This window comes from Erithacus rubecula (genome assembly GCF_903797595.1).
Source record: "Erithacus rubecula genome assembly, chromosome: 11".
Classification (NCBI taxonomy): Eukaryota; Metazoa; Chordata; class Aves; order Passeriformes; family Muscicapidae; genus Erithacus; species Erithacus rubecula.
In genome coordinates, this window is record NC_136663.1 from 13,001,275 (window position 1) to 13,023,971 (window position 22,697).

A 22,697-nucleotide genomic window follows, 5' to 3' on the forward strand; every position below is an offset into this window, starting at 1 on the left:
TCCTCCCCACGGCTCCATCATCCTCCCCGCGGCTCCACCATCCCCGCCGCTTCATCCTCTCCACGGCTCCACCATCCCCGCGGCTCCATCATCACCGCCACTCCATCATCAGCGCGGTTCCACCATCCCCGCCGCTCCATCCTCCCTGCGTCTCCACCATCCCCGCGTCTCCACCACCCCCGCGGCTCCATCCCCGCCCGTGCAGCGCCGCGCCCGCGGCGGCGGGGCCGAGGCGGGGCTTGGCCGCTCGCCCCTCCCCGGCGGCGGCGGCCCCGTGCGCCCACAGCGGCTCCTGTTGCGCCGCCGGTGCCCTCGCTGCCGGCCCTCCCAGCGCCGTATAAAGCCGGGCAAGGGGGGAGCGCCCGTGGCCGCAGCCCGCCGCGGAGCAGGAGCAGGAGCGGGAGCGGTGTGTACCCTCCGGCTCCCCAGCCTCCGCCTGCTCCCCTCTCCTTCCCACGCCCTCCCCTTTCCCCCGTGCCGGCGGTGCGGAGGGCGAAGATGGCGAGGAGCGGCTCCCGGTGGCCGCGGCTCCTGCTGCTGTCGCTGCTGGCCCTGGCGCTGCCGGCGGCGGCGGAGCGGGGACCCGGCCCCGCAGGTGAGCGGGTGCGGGGTTTGGTTGGGATGCGGTGCGGGGGTGGGCTGGGATGCGGTGCGGGGGTTGGGATGCCGTGCGGGGTTTGGGATGCAGTGCCGTGCCCGCGGGAGGTGTGTGCGTTCGGCGGGGTGCGGCTTTGTGCCCGCCGGCTCGGCAACATCCGCCGGGAAGGGAAGGCTGGGACCCGCCGCTCGGGCGGGTTATTTATTCATTTCCCGGCGGCCCGTCGCTGCCCCGCACCGTAACGCGCAGCGCTCGGCTCTGGGGGAAGGGGCCGCGGCAGCGCTCCCCAGGTTGCTGTCGAGACGAACCGCTCGGCTGAAAGTGACTTAACCCGCCCACGAGTTCATAAATGCCTAATTCCACTTAAGGAAAAAAAAAACAAAACAAAAAAAAACAAAAAAAAAAAAACAAACCAAAGAAAGAAAAGAAAAAGAATTCCTTAAGGGGAGTTGAGAATCCTAAACTTTCTCGTTGCCCGCTCCTCCTCCTTTTTCTCCCGTCTCCACGAGACAAGGTGTTGATGAACATATTTTTCCAGTGCTCGGAAAAGCAATAGCATCAGTCACTGCTTCTTTGAACTTGAGCAGCTGCTGAGGTTTCCTACTTCAGCCGGAGACTCCAGAGCCCCTTCCCGTCCTGAAGTCTTCCTTGCCTTTCACTTGTGTAGTGGTTTTTGTTTCAAGGAGCCAGGATGTAGAAAGAAATTTTATATTCAGCATGTTAAATAATGACATATATACAGAAAATTCCCTCAGAGAGAAAAGTGTCCAAACACATGTACGCCCAACAATATGCCAAAACATATTTTTTACTATTTAGAGTCTGTACTTCTGATTTCTGTTCTAGGTGTACAAGCATATTCCATCCCACTACATTATTACCACATGAAATCCAAAATAGTTTCATTTCTTGGCTTGTTTTCTCAAGAGCTATCAAGTTATTTTTAATATCTAGCTTAATTTCTTCTAGGGTGAACAAGGAGGCTTCTTTATTTGGGCAGCAAGTTTAGTCAGCAGGTTCTAACTTTGATATTAAAACCACTGATATGGTTAAGTAGTATAAAAAGTTAAAATAATTTAAAAAACCCAAACAACTGTTGAAGAATACCAGACCACTCAATAAAGTTCTGATTTCCAGTTTTTGTAATTCTTTGCTATTTTTGTTCAGAGTATTTCTAGAAGGCTATGTCTGTTTGCTGTTGAGGGGGGTGTGAGCATTACTCTTCAGCCTTTGCTGCCCCTCGGAATGCACCCCCTGGGGACAGGTTGGAGCAAAAAGCTGAGCTCCTCTCCCTGTTTTCAGGGCAGTGAGGTTGTAAGTTGAACTTCTTTGGAAATAATTTATGGTGAACAGTTATTTTCTCAAACTTATTTATTCAAATAATGTTTTAACTGTGCACTTGAAATGTGGGCTCTCAGGCTGGTGTAAACTAATAGTTGGCATGGTAAGAATTTTTCTTTAATCCTGCTGCTTTTCAAATGTGTGCAAAGCAGAGTCCCTATTCCAGACAGCACTGTATGATTCAGCAACCCAAAAATAGACTGCTTTGTCTATATCAGTAATAAGAATGATTCTACATAAGTTACTGTGCAAGAAAGCACTGATAGGTTTACATATAGGCGTTCATGCAGGAAGACCTTAATTCTTTTTAATTTAGACACGAGTAGCCTGAATTGTAGCAATCTGCTGAACTGAAAACACTCTGAGAGTAGTTTCTTGACCTCAGACACTGCCTGCTGTGTTACTTGTTTTTAATTCCAGTTTTAACCCTTAAATGTTTTCCCTGAGTCTGTGCTATATTACTTGAAGTGCAGATCTTATGGTGCCTCTATTTTTAGAATCTATTCTTTAATTTCTAGTCTCTTGATACTCCACACAATTCAGTGTAAAACAGCGGGCGAAGACACAATTTACGTGTCAGTTTTTACTGCAGTCCATTAGTGTTGCTTGCTTGCAACAGAAGCTCTAACAAGACTGTCTGGAACCAGCTGCCAAGCTGCATCTTTATTTCTTAATAAGACTTAGAAAGGCTTGGAACAGTAATTGCAGGAGAGCTGCCTGTTGCACAGCGCTGGTTACAGGGAGCAATCAGTGCAGCCCTGTGGCAAGCAGCGTTTGCAGAAATCCCTCTGCGCTCCTGCCTTGGCCGCAGGTTTGTGTTTCAGGCAGTCACAGAGAAGAGCACTGTTGAGCTCTGAAACACTGGCTCCTCTGTGCTGAAGATGCAAAAGTTTCTGTGTTAAAACATCAGAGCTGAAGTGTTTCCATTGCACCACGCTTGCTGCTCGCAGATTGCTTTTCGTGACACACAAAGTCAGGAAACAACACTGGTGATTGTGTGAGACAGACACTGTCTTGGCAGCAGATGTAAATGATGTTCTCACCTAGGCTGTTTTATCAATCAGCAGTTTGCATGGAAAATGACTTTCAGCCCTGGGTCTGTTCCCCAGAATGGCTGCAGTGACTCGGCCGGAGCGCGCCGAGCCGAGGGGGCCCAGCTGGGAGTGGTGGCCATAGGTGGGGTGTGAAGGGGGCCCCGTGGTTTGTTGCTGTCTGTGTGCCCTCCCGAAGCTGGAGGGGTGGCCTGGGGTGCTCCAGCAGCGTGGGTGGCTCCCAGAGCAGCTGGGCTGGAGGTGTGGCGGCTCAGCTGGCTCCTGAGGCTCTGAGCCACTGGGCTTTCCTCCACCCCATGTCCCTCCAGCGCTGGGCACGGATGATTCCAGCAGTGATTGCTGCCTGGTCTGGCTCTGCAGGGCTCACTTTGAGATACAGCATGTACTGCTGCCATTTGTGTTAATTTGGGCTCAGCCTGAGTGCTCTGAGTGACAGCAATCAATGGGCCTTTCCTTCTGGGTCATCTGCAGTGCCCAAACTAGAAAATTTAGTCATTCAACCTTCCTGACATGCTTATTAGAAGTCCTGACAGACTCAGCTTGCTGAAGGAGAGGCCATGAGCACAGCACTCTGTGCTTGCCTCTGTCTTTCTGCCCAATTTTCTGTCTCTTGCCTCTTCACTGGTGCTGCTTCTGTCTCCTCTTGTCACCACAGTACCTAAAGCTGCTCCATACACCTGTGCTGTGGAAAAACCTCCTCCAGATCTCTTAAGAATCTTGTGCACTTTTTGTGAGGACTGTATGAAAAAGCTGCTCCTTAGAGGAGAAGGGTGAAAGCAGAGGGAATGAAGCCAGGAGTAACTGCAGTGCTTGGGTTGCCTGTGTCTGGTAATGCAGGTGCCACCACTTAGGTAGGAATTACCTACTCATGGAGATATCTTTATCCTCCAGCTTTGAAATAAACAGTGAATGACAAATGAAACTGTGTGTAATGGGAGGTGTGGGTGTTTGGAAGTTAGTTAAAATAAGCAAACATTGCTGTAGAGGTGAAGAGCAGCAAAGCTGTCCTTTCACACAGTTGTATTTTTCTCTGGAAAATACTCATCCTTGAAGACACCAAGCTTTGTAGTCTGCTGCACTTGGATTAGAGGCTGCACAATGCCAGTCTCTTCAGAAAAAAAAAACAAAACCAAAAAAACCCAAAACAAACAAACAAAAAAACCAAGCAAACAAAAAAACTGTATATTTATTTGGTCAGGCTTTTCTTTCTTTTTTTTTTTTTCTTTTATCTTCTTCATAATGAAGGTAATATTTAAGCTGTGGAAGTACACCACAGGGTTGGATGTGACATTGCTTTGCTCTCTGATATACGGTGGGGTTACTGCAACTTTGACTGTAAAATGCTTTAACTTTGACAGTTAAAGCAAGGAGAAGTAAAACAGTTGTGACCTTTATCATCAACACTGGATGCTGTAAACTGTGCTGAAGGGACACAGTGGAATTACTGCTGTGTTTATCTGAGCCAGGGGTGGTTTGTGTGAAATGTATTTCTGTCAAGGATCTAAACTAACAGTATTTCTCAGGGTTTTCTTTAGGTTGGTGGAGAGTACTGGAGAGTCATCATTTATGGGCAAGATTTTAGCTTTTTTCCTCACTGCTGCTTACTTAAGGTTAAGTGACTTCATCTTTTCATGGGGAAGTGTTTAGTTTGTTGAATTAGCACTATTGCACTGTGCAATCAAAAGCAGTATCTTTCCATTTGTGTAGAGCTGCCAGTTTGAATTACAAATTAATTGACATGCTGCTCAAGTGAATTCCCTTGTCATGGGGAGTAAACATGGTCACAGTAAGGGCATTTTTGTTTTCATTTATAATGTTATTTTTTTATAATTTTTGAGGGACCAGTTGCAAACAGGTTGGAAAGAGAAGAATATTTTTGATGGCTCTTAATTTGAGCAGTAGCAGGTTTCTCTGCAGCACAAAATACAACTTGATCAAACAGATTAGCAGCAGGTATGTGTCTCACATGTGGTAATGTAGCTCTAGAGAATAAATGACACTTAACTCTCAAGGAATACATGCTTGCAAGCACAGCCTGATACTACAGGTAACTTTAAGATTAATAGAACTGCTAGTTTTTTTCCTTAAGGTGAATTTGATTTTAAAAATATGGATGATATTGATGATAAGGAGACTAAATGCATTAAGTTGCAGTTTTATCCCAGATATCTATTTTTGTAAGGAAAGAGCAAGTATGTTTTTAAAGCTGCAGTTATTGTAATTAATGGAAACACTGTAAAGGAAAAAAAGATTAAAAAAAAAATCCTAAACAAAAATAGGCATGTAATTTAAGTGCTGCTCCTTTGAAAATGAATTCTGTACCTGTGTTTCTGTGTTAGTGTGCTGAATGAGCCCATTCTTTATGAAATCAGTTGTGCAGAAATGAATCAACATCTGACAGCATTGCTCTTTTATTTTTTTTAACTTTTTTTCTAAGTAAAAGTAGACTGTTTAATTTTGTAATTCACGAGAAACTTTAATACAATCTTTGTAAGCATTTTACTTAATTCTGCTTTAGCTCACTGTAAAGCCATTGTGTTGGATTAGAACCAGGCCCATAACTTTAATACCTGAAGTTGCTGAGTGAAATGTATGATTTTAAAAACATATTTAAATATATATCACACATGGCATGTCGTGGTGTCTTGGGTCACAAGTAGGACAGAATTTTTTATCTAATGATTTAGAGGATTGTACAGGACAGGGCACATGTGTGGAGTTAAAATTTCTTGTTCCCACAGAAAAGGAAACTTTGAAAAACATGACATTTTTTTTTTCTGGGTTGTGTCACTTGTATGTGAAGAATTTTACATGTCCAGTGTTTGGACACAGGCCCAGATGTGAAGCTGTAGGGCAGCTTTTTCAGTGAACTGACTGATCTGGGTGGTAGCATCTGCTTACAACATGAACCACAGTGCAGGCACGAAGGACAGCTGTGGATCGTCAGGATGGCTCCACTTCCAGCTTCTTCCTTTTTTTTTTTCCTTTTTTTTTAAAGACTAGTGAAAGAAGAAACTATTATTGCAAATCTTATCTCCTGAGTTTCATTGATGGCTTGATTAGCTGTCAAAAGATTAACATCAGCAATGCCTGGTGCTGTGTGTGACCTTCTGTTTAAACAGCTGGGTTTGTTAAACAACAGCCCAAGAAGAAACATGCTCTTCTCCAGATACATATTTATGAGAGAGACAAGAGAGGGCAAGGCTACAAAAAGGCAAAAGCTGAGTAAACTTTCTCACTTAGGCAGCTGATGCTAATTGTGTCCTGCTCTCAGCTGCACAGCCCTGATGACAGTTCCTAGCAGGGCTGTCCAACCGGGCACAGCCAGTGCCACGATTCCCTATGCTCTGCTCTCAAGATTTTTGTGGTTTGATTTCTGTTTGGGCACCCATAAACAGCTGTGTCCTGATCTGTTCCCCATTTGTCAGGAAGTTAGGCAGTAACCAGGTCCTTCATGCATGGCAATGATGTCATTCACAAACAGGCAATTTTAATTTTTTTCTTAGTTTGGGAGCTAAGGAGCATGTCTTATCTTTGCTTTACTACAGAATAGCTGACTCAGTACATAGGGTCTCATCCAAGTCCTCCGAAGCTGATGGAAAAACACTTTACTGCTGCTTGTATTTGGCTTTGTTCAACGATCAAAACAAGGAAATCTTGCATTAGAGTGAGTGCAGGCCTGAGCCAGTGCTGCACTCAGGGCTGGCGTGCGTGATTGATGAGTGCACATACAGTTCTTAATGAGCTCTTGTTGACTATATATTCAATATTATTGAATTGGAAGAAAGTAAGTTAAGAGCTGAGACATAATCAGCTTTCAAATGCTTCCTAAAATCACTTGTGTATTGGGAGTTCCTGCTAGTCTTTGAAAATGTGTGTAGGTATGGATATATACAGAAAGAGCCATGATTTGTGTATCAAAAATTTTATTTAATTGGTTTGGAACTGGCTCTGTTCAACATTTGATCATTTTAATGTCACTGTTTTAGCTGCTGTGATATCAAAAACAATGTGATAGAAGACAGCAGTGAGCAGGAGCTCTGTTCACTTGTCATTTGAGTCAGTCTGCATGGAAGAGGAAAATGCCTGTTCACACCACTGCTGCCGGGAATTAAAGCCAGAGGAAAATTCAGTTTGTAGAAAAGAAAAAAATAAAAAAGAATTTAATGTCCTGTCCAGGGGCTGTGTATTAGCAAGTGCTAATCCAGCATAGATTCTCTACTGTGAGAAAATTCAGAGCAGCTCTTGCTTAGTGTAAGGATGTGTTTTTGCTAACTCAGCTTCTCTGTTCCTTTGGAACACCAGAGGAGAGGCAGAGCTCTGTAGCAGGCAGCTTGTCCTGTGGCTGAGGAAATTGCAACAGTACCAACTATTTGAAAGTAATTGACAGTGGGTAGTGATACTTTCTTTCCCCAGAGAGCTCCTGAAAGCTTCTGGCCTTTGTTATATGTATTCTCTGTCTTGGGACAGTGTCGGCAGCTTTGATAGCAGTAGCTATTGATTGCTCTGCAGCTTCAGCAAGGTTTAGAGATAACGTGAAGAGCACAGGAAGGATTATCCACAGACAGCCCATGCCTTGAGTGATCCTGATAACCATAATTGCCAATTCTTGTTATAAACTGTTTGCAACAGCTTAAAGACAAAAGTTTTGGTGGTGGTTTTTTTTTTTTTTTTTTTTTTTTTTTTTTTTTTTTTTTTTTTTTTTTTTTTTTTTTTTTCCTGCAGGTTAAACCCGTCTAAAGATCAGGTGGTGGGAGAGTTGGTACCTACCTCCATTAGTCCTGCAATAACTTTGGAAATTACAAAAGTAATGTTTGTGTTACTGTCTGTGTTTTGCAGTAAGATGTGGATGCATAGAAATGCAGAGATTAAATGGAGGTTTGTCATAGAGAGGAAAACAGATCAAACTGAGGTCTGTACAGTAAGGTCTGTTTCTTCAAATTCTGGCCTTTAAAAACACTGGTTCTTAGAAAACTTCCCTCACACAAGGATTGTATTGGTATAGAAAGTCAGTATGTACAATGTGTTTGGCAATCCATGACTGGTCTTAACTTGCTATATGCTAATTGTAATTTTATCTTCTATTTTAACTTGTACTGCTTTCTGATCTTTCATGAGCTTTTCAAGTGTATTTTCTCTCCCATCCAAGCACAGTTTTTAGCATCAATCCAGCCACACTACTGAGCTGCAGAGAATCCAGTATTATGTGTTCATGGCTCTGTTTAGTGGGACTTTAGAGCCAGTCTGGCTCTCAGGGAAGCAGTGAAGTGTGGGATGAGTGGAGGCATGCAGCAGGGTCTGTGCACAGTGGAAGACAACTGTACAGAACAAAGATCACCTTAAAAAAACTTCAGGACTCCCAAGTATGAAGTAGTATTGTTTTATGCCCCAGTCATCCTTCTCCCTCCTGCAGTGTAATGCACATTTATTTCCTGAGAAAAGAAGATGACCATGTTTGCTATTTCAGCACATTGTTGTGTTTCTAAAGAATCCTAGGGGGAAAATAAACAGCTGTCGGGTGGCTCTGTCTTTTCTCTCTTTATGCCAAAAATTTTATTTGACCAGAAACTCTTCTTTTGGCTGACTACTTCATGTGAGCATATGTATGTCATAAGCTCCACTGGATGTGTATGTACATATATACATATACATATAGTTTGTGTTTTTCTCATTGTGTACTTAAGTTCTTTGTTTGCTGCTGGATTACAGTAACCAAACATATGTCTGTAGGTATAACTTATAATCATGGTCACATTGCATATGATGGATTTTCCCCATCTCCAGCTGTCTGACATCTTTTCAGAGTATATGGCTTTTCAAATATTTTATTTAACACAGAATCTAAAGTTTAGGCAACAACTCCTGCTCACAGTGGAAAATTCAAATTCCTTTTTGAAAAGTCTAATATTGCCTTTGTGGATGATAAGTGTAAGAGTGTGTTGTGCAAAAATATCTGGATTTTGAAAGTGCTGTTTGGTATTTTAGTTATCTTAATGGTTCTTGGTATTTTGAACATACAGTCAGTCCATATAAATAGGGAAGTTGCTGCTGGCACCACTGGCAATTCTCTAGTTACCTGCAGAGCTTCAGCTTGTCTTGAAAGCATGTGGAAAGATTGGGTTTTGTGCTCTTTCAGTTTGACAAGAGGAATCCATGCTGAAAACAGTTTTTCAGTAGTGTAGAGCTTTAGTTCATTTCTCCAGTGACAGAGAAGCATTCTTCTGTGGGTGTCAAGGCATGCTGAATCAAGTCTGTGCTTTGCTTGGAGCTTGTTTAGGTTTTTTTTCTTTTTCTTTGTTTGTGGGAAACTGTATCCTGTTGGTTTCCTACATTACTAGAGATTCAGGAGACATAGTAGGTAATTATATAGCTTTATCAATGAACTTGGATGCATCCATGTGCTTCTTCCAGGTATCTGTCCAGCCTGTGCTTTAGTACCACCAGACCTTTCTTTTCCATTTTATGTGTTTTTTTTTCCTCCCTTAAATCCACAAAGGTATTCCAGTTTCAAAGCTTTTTTGGTGACATCTAACTGGTTTATTATCTTGCTGTTGATTTATTTTGCACATTGTTATAACTAACTTTGTGTATCAATCTTTCCATTAAATGACCAGTAATTCCTGTGTTGAACACCTCAGGATGGGATATAATCTGCAAACAGGAAAGTAGTCTGTTTTATGTAGACACTAGAATATGAATAAAAATGTATTACAAGTACCAAATATAATTTGTTTACCATTATAAGCCATTAGTTTTAAAGATATAGATTTTAATGTGGTACCATGAACAGATGTCCTTTGATCTTCCAGCTCACTTCTGCTCCAGAGAAGTCTGTAGTACTTGAATCCAAGTCAGCTTCTGTGTGGCTGTGAGCAATATGCTCAGTTTTGGCTGCTCTGAAGCTACTATACTAGTGCCCACAACCCCTGGTAGAAATTATGTAGTAATCTCTGAGAGTGTTCATTCAAGATAAATAAGAACCATGTGGGCGTGTGAGGAATGACTGTAGTTCTTTGCATGCTTCTTTGCCAGGATACAAGGAGAAAGGTCACTGCTGCTTAAAGCCATCCTACCACAGCAATTCCTGGCTTTTAGACCTTGCCAGGCAACTAATTCACTGAAGGCAAAGGCTCTGGTTTGTTGGTCTTCTTTCTGGAAATAAATATTTATGATGCAGAAGGTAGCAGAAAAAAAAGACTGATTTGTTTTGATAAACTTTCACTGGGTTTCCTAATGCGCTGCATGTGCTCCATGTGCAGTGTTGTCTTTCACAACTTGTGTGCTAGAGGGTTTCTAATTTGCATGTAAAAATGAATTCTGTTAGTCACTGGATATACTTTTCTTGGCTAAATGCGTGCCCTCTCGGGCTTGTTTTCAAAACAGAACAGCTGTGTTGTGGGCGTAACTGTCGGAAATCTGTCTGACACTATTTCATCCCAGTAACTCAGCACATACCTGGCATGGAGCTCTTGGGAGATTTTTTTCATGCCTTCCTGTTGAACTTCAGCATAGGGTTTACATTTCCTTTTTACACAAACTGACTTGTGGGAATAAATGCCAAGCTGAGCAATCCCCTTGGTGAGTGCCAGGGTGCCCCTGGCAGGCTGTGAGTGGGAGCCAGCAGCCCGAACCCCTGTGGCATCTCAGCACCTGCACGAGAGTGGGGAGCAGTGGGAGCCAAGCAGTGGCTTGGTCTCATGGAAGTTTGCACTTTGAGCACGCTGTTCCTGTTGAAGACACTCCCAAGATGGTATTTGTCCCTGTGTGGGGTGGACAGTCAGGCTGAGCTGCAGAGCTCAAGCTGATGTGTAAGATCACACAGCAGAGCTCCTTAGGGTGGACACCTCCATGCAGGGCAGGGGTTTGTGGAGGGGATGGTGAAGCAGGAATAGTGTCTAGCTGGAATTCCTTGTGGGGGTTTTGCAGTGCTCTGACTGGGGATACCAGGCCACAGTGGCAGATTGGGGTCTGGGTCTCTTGCTGTGCCTGTGCCTTCGTTGCACAGCTGGAGACAGGGATGCTGCTGGGGGCTCTGGACACTCTCAGCTCTGCAAGGAGAGCTGTGGTGCAGCCCTGAACCTCTGCACCCACAGGGTATCCTGGAGCCAAACCTACTCTCTGGACACTGTGGGTGGCAGCAGCTGAAATAGCATAGCTCATCCCAAAATGGAAATGACACTTGGATAAACTTACTGCCTTGGGAGGGCTGTGCTTCACACTGACACTCCTGTGAGATGATGAAAGTCACTTTGCATCCATGTTGCTGCTCAGAAGTGGAACAAGTGTTCCAAGAAGTTGTTGTACCTCAATGTAGTGAGCAAGGAATAGATTTTTCAGAGCGAATGAAGTTTAAAAGTTTAAAAAGGAATTAGCTGAAGTAGTTAGTAGTCAAAAGCTTGTTCTTCTCACTTCCACTGGAAGAAACAAACATCTCCCATGTTTAGTGGAAATCTGCCAGTGAAACTGTGCAAGTTATCACATCTAAATATAGTCACAGCAACGTACAGGAACTAGGTTAATATTTTTTATTAGCTGGAGAAGAATGGTTCTGCTTTCCTCATTTGGTCAGTAATACCCTCTATAATGTGCCAAGGTAACTATCATTTACTGCAGTTTGCATTCTCTCCATATATACTATATATAGAATAAAAGCATGTTTCTCTGCTCTTTGGTCAGACACAGCTTAAAAAAAAAAAAAAAAAAAAAGAAACCACCCTACAAACCAAACAAACCAAAACAAAAAAACGCCAAAAAACAGAGGCCCCAGTGAAGACTAAGTAATCTATAAGAAACTCTAATTCTAAAGGTCTAAAGGGACTTCAAATGCTATAATTACACTTCTGCTGCACTTAAAAGTTATTTAAGTACCACCTGCACTTAAAAGTCAGTGGTGCAACAAAGACATGAAATAAAGCCTTTTAAACTTCTTCAGCTCTAATTAAAAAAAAAGACAATGGGTAAGTATGTTAAAAAGAAAACATTTCCAATGTAAATAGTACCTTTAAAATAGCTTTCTTTTGTTCTGTTTGCAAATCCCACTCAGCCTATTTAGATTGCTTCATTGTCTGTTGGTGCAGTACAGGCTCTTTTGCTATTTCATATCAGTATAAACTGTATTATTTGCCTGCTCAACTTTCTTTCTTTTGTATAGCTCAGGTTGAGATCCCATATGATTTGGCACATTGTTCTCTTTCCTCCTGTTCCACAAGGGTCGAGTAACATACCAGACTCCAGAGTGAATCTTGAAATACATGAATAATGTGTATTCCATTAAGAGAGAGTAACAATATCCCATAAAGAACAGTAGATTATTTTTTGCTTGCCAAACTGTACTTGTATGTTAGTTTAAACTTTTTTTGACTTAGTAACTGTGGAAGGAATCTGTTGCAGCCCACATTTTGTCATTTACATCATGTTGTCAAGTACAGATTTTTGAGCTCTTTGCTGTTAGCATTTCTCAGCAATGTGTAGGTGTGAAATATGCCTACTTCAAACCAAATTCCATGGTTATAGTCAGTGATCTGGTCACCTAGGAAACTTTTAATAATGGATCCACTTGGGTTGATTATGCAATTCTGGTATGATCAGATTTTTCCAGTTCCCTGTAATTTGAAAATGTAGTGCTTGACCAAAAAAGTAGTCATAATTTCCTTCATAGAGGAAAACCTTCATCAGTCATCAGTTCTGTTTTAGTCACAGTCTAACATACAATGTTCTTTATTCATTTTGTGGTGATTTCAGTAGAACTACTTGAAATTGCATGATCTTTATAATAAACTGTTTGGAAGGTATTGAGCCATTATTGCTCTGTTTCTGTCTCATTGTGAGTCCATGTGAACTCAGTGCACTGAGCTCCTCCTGTCCTTTTGAGATGTACTTGGGGGATTTTCTTTTGATTCTCTGCTACAATAGTCTGCTGGCACTTAATGGGGGGGGGGGGGGAGGGGAGGGGGGGAGAGGGGAAGGTGGAGCAATTAATTTTCCAAATCTGACTTCCCCAGATTTTTGGATGTTCAAGTTGAGCTGATGGAAGAATTTACAATGTTTCCAGTTTCTTCTTTTTTGCATATTGTATTGCAGGAGTGTGAGTCTTGTTCTGTAAAACCAGCAGTGAAAATTGTCTCTAGGACCTTTGAGGAAAAGGATTGTGCATTGTCCCCCTGTTCCCCCATGCCTCCCAGACACCCTCAGTCAAAGGAAAAAAAAACAAACAAAACAATAGCAGGATTGAGAGAAATCCACAAAATTGTCTGTAGTGGGGAAGGCAGGTAGAAATGTTGTCTGTAGCTGAGGAACTTGGGCAGTGCCAGATAAAATTGCAGGAGCCCTGCTCAAGGCACAGATTGTTTTGGTGGTGTAGGTACTGGGCACAGGATGCTGTCACTGCTTAAAGGTTACATCTGTTCAGGGAGTGACTCAGGAAGAGCCAGGTCACAAAGCAGATCAAGTGTTCTGCAATTTGCAGAAACACCACCTGAGTCACCCTTAAACTGAGACCAGTAGAAAAGCAGAGAAAGTCTCAATGTTCTTGTCTTACCCCTGCTGTACCCCCTGTACACCAGTAGAGCTGCTGGTGAGGATGGAGCAGCCAGAGCACTGTCAGACCTGGCAGGATGCTCTGGAGGTGACCTGGTGAACATGAGCCATATTTCAGTGGAAACAGTGTGAGTGCCACCTGAGACTGCTCTGCAGAGCTTGTCTGCTGTGGCTGCTTCAGGCAGATTTGAATTTCATTAGAACAGGGGTTTTATGTTTCTTTACAAACTCTGTCTGTATTCTGACAGGTATTTCTGCCTGAGTTAATACACTTGAAGTATTGGCTGCAGAGTATTGCATGAGTAAGTTGCAAGGTGCAATTCTTCTACAGCGTGGGAACTGGGTCATCCTGTTTTGTGTTAACTCTTGCTGGTGTCACATAAAGCAAAATGGGAAGTGGTGAGTGGTTTGAACACACTCAGGGTGATGAATTGGGTGTCTGGGGGCTGCTAAGCCTGTGGTGGTGGACACAGCTGAAGAGTTAATAGGAATGTTTTCCACAGCAGACACTTCTGCACATGTTGCTGGATTGAGAAAGGTAAATCCAGAGGATGTTTCTTTGGCAAGTAATGCAGTAACAGGCACTCTGTCTGGAATATTCATTACAGGTGATTAATTTCATTTTATTGTAAGGATTGATCTCATTGGCAGCTGTTGCTTGAATTGGGGAAACTGCAATGTACTATGGCATCCAGGCTGGTCTGATTAAAAACTTGATTTCAGAGAGGGATAAAGCTTCAAATTATAGCTTCAAATTATTTGGTTTCATTATGCAGCATATTGCATAGGGTTCTAAATGTTGTTCAGTAGTTTAATTGGGAAGCTATTTAGTGGAAATTCATGACCCCATTCGAACTGTGTTAAAAGCTCTGGAATGTGAAGAGGAAATTTGATTGCATGGTCACTTGCCTGTGTGCAGGAAGAGGGCAAAATTAGCAGTGCTGTAATGTACATACACTCTGAATAAAAAAAAAAAAAAACAACCAAGGAAACTCCTTGCTTTTTTGTGTCTGCCCAAGGACTTAAAAGCACTAAATGCTGTTTGTTGGGGGATTGATTTCACTGTTCGTTTTGTTTTGTTTTGTTTTAATTAATTTTATTATGAAGAGTATGCACCATTAGCTTTCAGGGCAGCTACTGAGGTTGGATGAAATTCTCTTACCACCACTCAGTCCTGTGGTAAGAGGTAGCATGATTACCTCAGACTGAAAAGTAGAAGGTTATTTTTGTCTTGAAGATTTCTTCCTGTCCAGTAGTCATGCTGGCTTTGTTTTTTGTGTCTTAAACTAGTTGTTTACAGAGTAAATAGAGTCACTTTGTCATCCAGAGGATAATTTTAAATACAGCACCTTGCCCTTAGCAGTTGTTGTTTGGAAATGTCTCACACCTATACTGTGGCAGTCTATTTGCCTCCTCTCTTTGAATGAGATACAGAAAGTCATGAAGCCCCCTGAGCTAGTGCTGCTGTTCATTGCATTTTATGTTACAAACTGTGCCCTGAAAGCATATTAATACATGTTCTTTTCTTTTCTTCCTCAGATAAACTTCTGGTCTTTACTGTAGCAACTAAAGAAACGGATGGCTTTCACCGCTTCATGCGAACTGCAAAGCATTTCAACTACACAGTAAAGGTACTGTGGGGTTTGTACCAAATATTTGTGCTTTCCATGCTGTGAAACAGAACCAGTAAATGGTAGGTGGCCTTGCCTTAGCTTCACTGTGTGCTGGGACAGGGAAGCAGCAGCAGAGCAGGAGGGGCACTTGCTGCTCTCCCTGTTGCTTACCTGCTGATGCCTCTCTGAACAATTGTGGAAGTGCTTCCACTGCCTCAGGAGCTGATTTAGGGGTTTGTAGCTATCATGGTCAGCATCCTCATTCACAGGTTCTGTCACATTTTACCACAGAGCCTGTTTATTCAGTGTGGCTGATTTTGTTTGTGTGAACACTTCTGGGAGCTGTACTGCACTCAAAGACTTTGGGTCTCCTTCCTTGAGCAAGGCTGGAACACTGCTACAAGGAAAGAGGGAGGATCACAACTGGAAATTTCTCTGTTTCCCAGGAACCTGTAATTTCTGAGAGGACAATACATTTCTATCATTCTTGCCAGCCTTTTCTGCCTTGCTCCATGCCTTTGTATGTCACGTACTTAGGGTGGCCTCTACATGACCTTGGGAAAATGGGAGGGTGCTAAACTTCTAAACTTTCCCCACAAATTGGTTCTGCCAAGAAAAAATCCAGGAATTCAGATGCTATTATGAAATTTTTCTGCTTACTTACCACAGTGCCTGCACTATAAATAAGAAATTTTTTGGATCTTTGACTTCTACAACTGAATTTAGAGGACTGAGAGAACCTTTCTTAATATGATAAAGCTGTATTAGAGCACCTGAACAGAGCAGGCTGAGCTCTGGATACATCTTTTAGCCTTGCAGATCTGTCCAAAACATCATGCAATGTAATTTTTCCAGGCTTTATATGTTCCAAAAACATTATGTTCAAAACACATCAAGAGCTTTTTTTGGTGTTGGTTTTTTTTTTCTTTGTTTTTTTTTTTCCTTTTTGGCATGTAATCTGCTATAGTGCTTGACTGGGGAGGAGTTTTATGTTTAACCAAGTTTTAGTAGTGAGCTGTGTACTGGGAAACCATCCTTCCCTATTTGTAAAAAAAGCTTGCAATTTGAATTAGTTATACCCTGATCCATCAAGGTCTTTTGTGCCTCCTGTTCCTAAAGGGATGTTATTGAATTTCAAAGGTCTCATTCAGAATGTTTTTCTAATACAAATTTTGAAGCAATCCTTAGCTTTTCTATTTTTTTTTTCTGAAGGAGACACATTTGAGTAAATGGCAGTAGCAGGCAATTGCTTGAATCTTATTTGGTTAAAAAATGTCTCTCTCATGTTTTTGCAGTGATGTCATTGTGCTGAATGTTGCTTCAGACATGAAAAACTTATGATGCTGGAAATGCTGGCTTGCTATGCTTTAATGTGTTGCTTCTGCTTTAGCATCTGTTTTCAATAAGGGTCTGCTTAAAAAAGCCTCATGGGTTTGGGTACTAGCAAAAAGTGCTTTTTTTTTCCCCTCTTATTCCAGGTTCTTGGCAAAGGTGAAGAATGGAAAGGTGGTGAGCTGCCCAACTCAATTGGAGGAGGGCAGAAAGTTCGACTGCTGAAAGAAGGCATTGAAAGCTATGCTGACCAAGAGGACTTGGTTGTGCTGTTTGTTGAATGGTGAGCAAACCTGACTTCTTGTCTTTGTTTTAGTTTGGGTAGACATGCAAAAGCAGCTGCTGTGACATGCTGAAAGTTGCATGATGCTTTTGTTCTTCGCTGTGTTGAGAGAGTTTGTGTCTTTTTTTATTCATTCATAAAAATAGTAGATTACTTTTTAACAGATTTACAGATGTAAGACTTGTTCATAGTTCTGCTGCCTCAAGGGGGTAAAAAAATGTTGCTGGGAGCTGACAGGCTTTTAGGCAAGCATTTGTCCTCTCTGTTCACTGCAGTGAGAGCAGGATGTGGCTGCAGGCTGGGAGTGTGGATGGGAGGGGGAGCAAAAGCAGCTCCAGAAATAAAGTGTCCAGGAGGGACCAGAGGCATAATCTTGTTCCATGAAGTAACAGTGATATGGAGGAAGCTGGAAAATGGCTCCCTGAGGAAAGCATTTAGCAGGAGAAGTTCTCAGTGTAAGAGAGCTGAAATGAGAGTCTTGGTGTCAGATGTGGGCTGGTGCCTGTGCTATCTGTGGGATGGAGAGAGTGCTGCTGCAGGTGCCAGATTATAGCTCATAGCACAGCTATGCTTGAACATCCTCCTGGAGGCCAGATAGGCTGCTCCCTGTCACAGGAAGCACAGAGCTCAAGCATGTTCCAAACACACTTTCTCTCTTGCTTCCCTCTGCTTTTTCTCTTCCTCTTGTTTTTCTCCTGTGACTACAGCATGATCAGAGTGGCTCAGAATCCAGCTTGCAGCAGCCACCAGGCTGTTCCACGCTACTGTTACCCAGAGCAGGGTCACAGCTCTGAGATAATCACTGCAGGAAGGTGTGGGACCAGCTGTTGGATGAGGGACAGGATGCTGCAGTGCTGACAGGCAGCCTTGGAGAGAGGCAGCTGAGCTTGGAGACAGCCACCTATGAGTTCACCCATGCTGCTGCTGCCACGTCATGTTGGAGTGTCTGCTCCAGAATTCTCTTTCAGCTCCTAGCCTGCTTTATTTATTTAAAATTTGTCAGTTAAGAAATTTAGGGACACTTCTTCAAGGCAGGAGCTTGGCAGGATTTGCACAGCAGACATCATCACATCACAAAGTGGCTGGGCATTGACATTTTATGGAAAGTTAATTTGTTGTTTTGTATAAGTTAACACTTTGAGACAGTTGGAGTAGCCTATTAAACTGGTAGCAAATTCAATTTTCTGTTCCAATTTTACCTCTTGTGATAAGCGAAAGAAATACCTAGAAAGCAAAAAAGTCTAGATAATTTTCATTAATTTATCATTATAAGAGATACTTATTATGGGGATCATAATAAGAGATCATTAAGCATTATAAGAGATGCTTATTATGCTGAATTTTTTTTGTATGCTTAAGTCTGTAGAGGTTACCTAGTTTGGAGGTACATATCCAGTTTTTGAATTTCTTTTCTTATTGATTTGTTCAATTTTGCATTTGCTAAGTGGAAAAAGAATCTTTCTAAAAGTAAATACATTATATGTTTGTTCATAGTGTTGACCTACTAATCATAAAAAACTGAAACTTTTAAGAGTTAATTTCAAAGATTTTGTCTGTGCTAAAGCTCAGCTAAATCAAACATCCCCCCATGTTTTCTACTTGCATTGAATTTCTTTGTTTCTGAATTTATTATCCTAATTTATAATCATTTCTTCCTATGTGGTATAATATACAAATTGATTATCACGTCGGTACAAAGGTCTAGTTCAAACTTTCTCCATCATAGTTTACTCTCTGGAGGGATAGGCTGTCTGCTGGCATGGGTGAGAGTACAGAGGACCATGTGTGTCGAAGTGCAACAGCCATAATCTTTCTTCCCATGAAAAATCACAGGATTTAAGGCCTCCCAAGTTCCTGAAGTCTGAAATCCCAAGTACATATTTATTTAAAGCTGGTGGAACTGATCCCAGACAGGAGAGAAAAGACCAGTTTGCTGATTCTAGCATTATATTTTAATTCTAATGAGCTTTTTCATTTCCAGAAATCCTGGTTTGCAATTTAATGGCTGATCAATGTAGCAGTAAGTTGGGAAAAGACAAATGTCATGAACTTCCTTTCTTCTTCAAGTGTTTTTTATTGTATTCATTGTGAAGCATTTGGAATATTAATCTTGGGGGTGGGGAAAGGAAATGTCTGGTTTGCTTACTGTAACTAGGCAAGTAATTTCTAGGGAACTGTTTACTTAACAAACTTAGTTTCTTGGTTTGTTTTTTTTTCCAGCAGTTTGTTATATGGCTCAGAATTCTGGAAATAGTTTGAGCTTCTTCTGTGGACAGCTTGTGCCTATGTGTAGATAGCAAAATGCCTTCAGATGGAACACTATTTAAATTAGGCTTGCTTTTGCTTGAGCTAACTTCTGGTTTATTTTGGACCATTTCAGATTGAGCTGGCTAATGGGCAGTGTAGACTGGATAAATTGGTTGGTGTTGTGACTGTCCATCCAGAACTCCCACAAACATCTCTTTGTATCATGGGAGAATTTTGATGCCTCTCAGTTTGTTGTTGTTTTGTTGTATATTTTTTAACATTTTTCAGAAACTAAGGGATAATTATATTTCTATGTATCTCAAAATGGTTCAGGTGTGGTCCTGGTGGGGACACAGTCTAAGTGACAGAGTAGTTTTGTGTCTGTTGTGACATTGCTAGTCACTAGCAGGCACTATCTCTTGTATTTTGAGTCTTACCCTGCAGCTCCAATGGCAGCCAATTCTACTGTTAGTTGTGGATGTAAGAATTGCATGGTCAGTTCTGGAACACCTGAGTCCCTGCTGCTGTTTCCCTGTGTTGCTGGGAGTGCAGGGGGCATAGCAGGATGCTTTGCTGCTGCAAGAGAGGGAGGGAGGGGTGGATTCCAGTCCCAAGCATCTGCCATCTGGGAGCTTCAGGAAATGGGATTAGGTTGTGGAAACTTTCTGGGTTTTTTGTTTTTTTTTTTTTTTTTTTTTTTTTTTCTTTTCTTTTTTTTTTTCTTTTCTTTTTTTTCTTTCTTGCGTTCTACTTAATTGGAAGGATTTATGAAGAATAAATAAAAGAGTATCTGAGCTGTTTCAGGTTGCCAAGGAAGCCAGCTTTTTCCTGGATTTTCCCTGTCAGATTTTGAAGTCCTGTTTGAAGCAAGTCATTGTGTCATCCCTAATAACAGTTTGAACTATCAAGGATAGTCTTGGGACCTGTTTTGTGATGGTCCAAGTGGTGTACACTTGGACCCTTACAGCAGGAGGTGAGGTCTGAATAGGCTGAATGCAATCTGACAAAGCAGGTGAATAAAACAGATGATGCATTTACAGGTGTTAAAGAGTTTTCATTTTTTCATGGAGAGAAAAGTGGGAGCCTCACAGAGCAGCTGGTGAGGATCCTGTCAGCAAGGGTGGAAGGCTGGTGAAGGTCCTGCCCAGGAAGAGGTGTGGTGACAGGAAATCACCTCTTGATAAAACACAGCAACTTGGCCATTAATGGCCAGTGTAGGTTCCTGCTGGATTAATAGAGCTGCATGATATCCATTGCAGTTTAGCAGCTCAGCCCTGGGTTTAGGATTATAAACTGTGCTGTATTAAGTAGCATATCTCTTTCACAGGCAGAGCCTGTGGCTGGCCCAGCATGTTGCTCAACTTTGGCTTTCTTTCACAGAATGACAGTCCTTGGGAACAGAGTTCCAGGGTGCTTGGTTCCTTCCTGCAGCTGTAAGTCCTAGCAGCAGCAGCAGCACTACCCTGGCCACAGAGCAGAAGCACAGCCTGCCATGAGCTATTAAGCTAAAGCCTCAGACAAATCTCTTTCTGTCTGTCTTCGACGTGTCTCCTGTTTCTTGTGTGTTCTACAGGCTTGGTCTGGCATTGAGTCAGGCTACAGAAACTAAATGGAAAAGAGAGTGAAGTGTATTCCTGTACATTTGGGCAGAAACAGGCATTTTTTGTGAAACTGGGGAAGGTCCAAAATGTGCAACTTCTTTCATGAGTTCTTCTGCCAAAGTTGCAGAAAAACAGAGTTTTCAGAAAACCACTTACTTATATAGACTACATAACACACTTCCTCTCCAGGGTTCATACTTTGCTTTGTGGTGAAAATCTTTTTTTACATTTGTAAACCAGCTGTTGTTCAGTTCTCTTAGACCAATTTCATGAAATCCTCTTTGAAGAAAAGACATCTTGAATAATTTCAGAACTGTAATAAAGGGGTACCACAAGTCAGTAATGGTTGATCTGTTGGCACTATTGCTGGGTAATCCATTGCAGTGCAAAATGTTCTGTGTACTGCAGGTGGGGGTATTGTTGTCCTAGTTAGCCCAGCTAAAAGGCTTTGCAAGAAAAGTCTTGGTCAAGGTTAGACCTTGCTCTTTGCCTGTTATCAGGGCTGGTGATTTTTAATTTCTAAGGTACATGTGTAGAGTAAGAATATTGCTGCATTCAGATGAGGAAACTGCAAGGCTGAGATGCTGCCACTAAAATATTTTGCTGCTTCAACCAGAGATTCTGATGTGATTCCAATTTCATTGTGACATTCTTCATGCTGTGTAAACCTTGAAGTGGGAGGCATTGGCACAGGTCACCCAGAGTAGCTGTGGGTGCCCAATCCTTGGCAAATTCTGAGTTCCAGGCCAGGTTGGGTGGACTTTGGGCAGACTGGTCCAGTGTGTGGCATCCCTGCCCATGATGGGGGGAATTGGTTTGCTTGCTTGGCTTGCTTGGTTGTGTTCCCAACCTCCTGTGCCTGCCAGGCATTGATTTAGATTTGGTTCAGCCCAAGAAACCACCAGGCTTGGGATGACCATTTTTACAGGACCTTGGCCAAACCCAGGCAGGTTTTGTTCTGGTTTGGCACACTGCTGACCTTTGGCTGTGTGTAGCCAAAGAGGAGCCCTCCACCTTTAGGCCTTTATTCTCAACAGGAATTGCAGCTCAAAGACAGGTACATTTTTCATAAAAATATTATGTGATGCTTTGGGCCTTTTAAGTCTTCAGCACATTAAAGAGATTGAAGGAAAAATCTATGCCTTGTCAGGATACAATACACTTTTTATGGGCAACTAGACTTGATTGACATCTAAGTGCATTCCTGATAAGACTTTTTAGAAGAGTCAGTGCTGCTGTGTTTAGGGACAAGATCATCTAGATTTTACCAGTGAAAGTCATCTTTCTGTCCTACTTTTCATCTGTAAAAGTTTGATATTTTAAATTGTTGTTTTTAAAAACTTAAGCAAAATACCTGAAAAAGGGAAAATCAATTTCAGATAAACAAAATGTGAAGAAAAAAGAATGTCCAAAATGTGGAAGACTAAAAAGCAGAAAGGTAAGCTACTTTGGATAAGTGGTAATGATTGAAGTTTCTCTCCTAGAAGGGTATTGAATTTTTACATGGTTAAAGATGATTTGAGAAATTTTTGAGAATGAAGGGCTGTTTGATTTTTAAATTTGAGTAGTCCAATGACTTGTTCTGAACACAGAAACATTAAAATGAAGCTAACCTAACAGATGTATTTTCTTTCCTTTTAAGCTATGATGTTATCTTTGCTGGAGGTCCTGAAGAACTGCTAAAGAAATTTCAGGAAACTAATCACAGAGTGGTGTTTGCAGCAGATGGGCTGATTTGGCCAGATAAAAGGTTGGCTGACAAGTATCCCGTGGTCCGGAGTGGAAAGCGATTCCTGAACTCAGGAGGCAAGTGTGGTCCTCAAACACTTGAACTTGAACATGACCCATCTGTTACCTGCTCTATGTACTTGTGTGTGGAGATGCTCCTGAAATACCCAAGTGTAAAACTGATGACTGGACATGCTGTCATCTTCCTCCCCTCCCCACTTGAATAGCTCCTCTGCTGTGCTCGGTTTTCATTCAAATTTGCAGTGTGAGTTTGGCAATAACTTGTAAAAAGCAGGTAAATGTAGTCAGGGTGTAGCAAGCAGCTGTGCAAGGATGGCCCCCTGATTCAGAAACAAGGCAGAGCAC

General features: G+C 42.2%; 1 protein-coding gene across 2 annotated transcripts in view; it reads left to right on the forward strand.

Annotated features, from left to right (window-relative positions):
* Positions 1-269: 269 nt before the first annotated feature.
* PLOD2 (procollagen-lysine,2-oxoglutarate 5-dioxygenase 2) overlaps positions 270-22,697 on the forward strand; it is a 49,808-nt gene continuing 27,380 nt past the window's right edge. Inside the window, exons 1-4 of one of the 2 annotated variants that reach the window (XM_079314702.1) lie at positions 270-595; positions 15,067-15,158; positions 16,619-16,755; positions 22,246-22,409. In XM_079314702.1, the coding sequence (XP_079170828.1) occupies positions 499-595; positions 15,067-15,158; positions 16,619-16,755; positions 22,246-22,409 (490 nt within the window). In that variant the 5' untranslated portion in view covers positions 270-498. The remainder of the gene's footprint in view (positions 596-15,066; positions 15,159-16,618; positions 16,756-22,245; positions 22,410-22,697) is intronic. The other variant, XM_079314701.1, reaches the window with a different exon arrangement.